At 31.7% G+C, this 4,260-nt stretch overlaps 1 protein-coding gene across 1 annotated transcript in view; it reads right to left on the bottom strand.

The window, feature by feature from the left end:
- LOC108685383 overlaps positions 1-4,260 on the bottom strand; it is a 67,215-nt gene that overhangs the window by 43,885 nt on the left and 19,070 nt on the right. Inside the window, exon 2 of the mRNA XM_018190141.1 lies at positions 2,628-2,868. Within this exon, the coding sequence (XP_018045630.1) occupies positions 2,628-2,843 (216 nt within the window). The 5' untranslated portion in view covers positions 2,844-2,868. The remainder of the gene's footprint in view (positions 1-2,627; positions 2,869-4,260) is intronic.

Genomic DNA, 4,260 nt, shown 5'->3' with positions numbered 1-4,260 from the left:
TCTATATATATATATATATATATATATATACATATATGTTCCTATATAAACAATTTTTTACCGAGTTATTGCATCGATTAATTTATTCGTATTTTGCTAACATTATCGAGGATTAATAGCACTCTCGAAGTCACTTGTTTAACATGATCAGCGTAAAACACACGTCGAGAATGTATGTTCTCACTCACGGTGATGTTATCGATGCGTGCTTCGTGCTGTTATGTCGCTATTTTCGCTAGCTGGTGACTATCACCAGAGGGATGGGAACGTAGATATGCATTTTTATCGCAAGCGTTTAAAGCCGTTTCAGTCATGGCTGGCAACCCGTAAATGATAACATGAGCGTTTAACAATTATCAGACATTTTAACGAAATCAAACACACTCGACAGACTATTAAGCAGCAAACATCGCAATAGTCCGTCAAAACATGTTTTATGTCGTTGTTTTGTCAATAAACAATGGTACACAGATCGCTGGATAGACATCCCAGCTTTAATCAATTCGTTTTGGAACATTATAAATCAATTAAACGGTGTATCAGTATTGCGCGGAGGAAAATTATTGCAATATAAAAATCCTTCATAAAGATTCATGTTTCCTGCAATTAATCCTTCATAAACAATTCTATCATCCCATATACCTGTTCATCATTCTATAATTATCAATGACATCAATCTCTTTACGAGTAATACATAATTGTGAAATTAATAAATAACGCTAACGCAAATACCGGTCCGATCGCAAATTCTGTTGTAAAACTATTACTACGGTCAGAAGGAAAATCGACGGCTATTACGCCATTTGTTTTCTATTCGTAACACGCGAGACAAAGCAGTTACCACACCCTGACTGCGTGCGCGGTTTGCGCTTAAAACAATTGTATCACATGTCACGTAAGGCGTAGTATTAGTACGCGTGCCTCATGATCAGACCTCGCCAACTTACAGAATGTAACATCTTTTAAATTAGCATCTGTGTTTTTTTTTTTTTTATATAAAATCAATCTTACAATATTCATTGTTTTAAGAGAAAATTGATACAATATGTATAATAAGATATGTAGTACAATTTCGAATACGATACAATTCTGAACAAAATGAAATTGGAATTCAATTTTCGAGATTTAAGTTCAGTAATCTTCTCATTGTGTAAAGAGTACAGAAAGATATCAAACAGAAAAAAATCAAATTATAACTTCGAAAATCGAATTTTGATTAAATCTTATTTAATCAATTAATTAAATCTTATTTTATTCAGAATTACGTCATGTGAAATTGCATCTCTTACCTTATACGTGTGTAATTACTTATTTCTTTAGAAAAAATAATAAAAAATTAAAAATATTATAGTAAATAAAAAATATGATAAATAAATCTAACGAATAAAGAAGAAAATATTTTTTTTATGGTGAATGTTTAGCTTCAGATAAAATTCATAAAATATATATCTATGAATGTTTGTACCATAAAATTGCTATTTCTTAAAAAAAAATTTCTTAAAAAATTTTAACATCGTAAATAAATCTAATGACACAAGAAGAAGATATTTTTTTCTATCATTATGGCGGTACAAACAATTAGTTAAAGCTCTGGCGGAGGTAGTTATCTCTTCAAATTTGTTCAAGCAATAAATCATATTTAATACGGCACTCTCGGTCCACCTCTTAATGCGTAATACGAATAAATGTGACTTCTTCCTCTGGACTTTGGAACCGGTGGTCGATGTCTCTAACTGAGGAAGTAGCGTGACTGCATACGTTGTAAAATTTGCCATTAAAAGGCGAGAAGTTTACAGTGAGGTTGAAAGATATTCACGAGAGTTAAAAGTAGTCTCATGATCCGGTTGGAAAGAATCCTCATGTGTCCCTTCACTTACTGATCATGAATATTTATACTGCACGTTTCGACTTTCGACAATCTCTTAGGACAACGAGCTGAAAGATTTGGCGATGGATTGTATTCATAAAATCGCGGACAAGACTTCGTAAAAGTCTTCGAAAAAACAGCAAAGAGCAATCAATGAGCAAAATATCATTTGAATTTGCCAAGGACAAATTTTTGCATTTATATTTGTGTAAACATACATGTTGATCTCTTTGTATACAAATTATTTTTGTGCTTTCAAATTTAAAATTATTTTTGCGACAATTTTTTCTTACATATATATACATAATATTAAAAGGATTACTTTGAAAAAATTAAATGTTAAACAAGTTCTTTTATTTCCTAGTTTTAATTGGTACTTTATAAATTTATACTAATTGAATTATTTATATTGATTATTGTTTTATGTATAACGTAATCGTTTGCGCCTACTTGCGCTGAGAAAGTCGAACAACACGATCGTTCAGCGGGTTGCATATACATAAGGCGCATTACCTTCAGAAAATACGTGCGATATTGTAAGATCGCATATATACATATATGCGCACATATACATATATATATATATATATATACATGTATTTATTTTTTGTATTTAATTATATTTTGTGTACACTTTTCTGCAGGCATCTTTTTTACTATAATTCAATAAAACCACACTTATAGTATTCACTAATTATATTTAACAAAATGAGATTCGCGATATAATGTTCAAACATATTTTACTACTGTTATTCCTTACCTGTACGGCACTATTGAGGAAACAATTGTTCTGCCCGGGTCCATTGAGCAAGCCCTTCGTGCTGGTAAAACTGCTGTTGTGCTCCCGATGCGGTGATTTTTGACAACCTTGCACCTGTCCTTCCGTCTGATGGCATTGTGTAGATTGAAGGTAACTAGCAAAATCCACTGTGTCGTGGGATGCAGCTTGCTGCTGCAATCCCATTGTAGACGTCATGTTCAATAAATCAAAGTAGAATCATCTGTAAACATTTGCAATAAACACATTTATTTATAACAATATCTCATCTCTTGTAAAACTTTTAGATACAATACTTTTAGATACAATCGTCAATACAATTTTAAATAATACATTTGTTTTAGTAAAGTATAAATAAATATATAATAATTTTTTTGTTAGTAATGAAATGTTTCGATAGAAAAGATACTTTCAATGTTCAACAAAATATTATTGAGTTGCGGATACACGAAAGGAAGTCTTCATCATGCCTTAAACTATGGCAATGAACTCAAGTCATAGCATTCGCGGAAATTCATAAAACCAAATTAATGAGAAAATTACGAAGTATAATTACACGAAAAAATCAGAAAAATCAGTTTATACATATATGGAAATGTAATACAAGATTTTATGACTTGTACCTCCAGAGAAATCGATTACGCACGTATCTTCGTTGATTCAGTTTCAATTCTTCTAATTAAAAACTCAAATAACCTTCTTGCATTTTTATAAAAAAAGAGACTCTAGAAATCACAAGTGGAGGAGAGAAACATCGCCTCGAGTGTCCTTAAAAAGACAAAATTATAAAGAGTCATATATGAAGAATAAAAAAAGTCAAAAGAAGAGAAAACCGCTACGCTAAATGCTACTACGAGCGAGTGGACGACTGTTAATTTTGAGGAGCCGAGAAAAGTGGTCGGAGCGAATACGTGCTTGAGAGCAGGCCTGGCGCCAGTCTCGCCGGCTTGGTTTACTGGCTTCAGATACAATACTCTGGTCACATTCTTCTACAGACATTGAGGTCCCACCATACTCGGTGTTGCATTTATTACGAAGTCGACGAAGAAAACCAGACGTGGCTGGCTACGTCTATGTTTTTAAATTCAAAAGCGAATTAAATTTAAAATCGAAATCGTCAGCGTAATTTTTTTAGCTTATAAACTAAGTTTATAATTGAAATTTTTTCGAAAACCATCATTTAAGTTATGTATTTTCAGTGATCAAGATAACTCAATGTCTAAATAAATTGTTTAATTAATGCTGTAAATAAAAATTTGATTTTATATATAGCATATAAATCTATAAACATAAAAAACTAAAAATTTGCAATACTTGTTTTAGTTCATTCTAATTCAGGTGTATAAAAAATTTTAGATAATATGCCAATAGGACGAAATATGATCATGGAATATCTATAAGCATCAACTTAAAGGACGTAGTGCGTATGTGAATTGTCGTATTGTAGAATAGAAGCTATCAAGAGCTAGGAAATAGAGCACAATGATGATTGACAGTTGCATTGATCTGTCACTCTCCGTTGGCAAACACAAATGAAGCATAAACGCTTTCGCGACTTTCCTGTCTCATTCTAAAATTGCGGGCGAATGACATTTATACATATATATATATATAT

The sequence above is a fragment of the Atta colombica genome, unplaced genomic scaffold (assembly GCF_001594045.1).
Source record: "Atta colombica isolate Treedump-2 unplaced genomic scaffold, Acol1.0 scaffold153, whole genome shotgun sequence".
In the NCBI taxonomy this organism is placed as follows: Eukaryota; Metazoa; Arthropoda; class Insecta; order Hymenoptera; family Formicidae; genus Atta; species Atta colombica.
The sequence above is the reverse complement of the archived record's forward strand: the minus strand, read 5'-3'. Positions and strand labels throughout refer to the sequence as shown.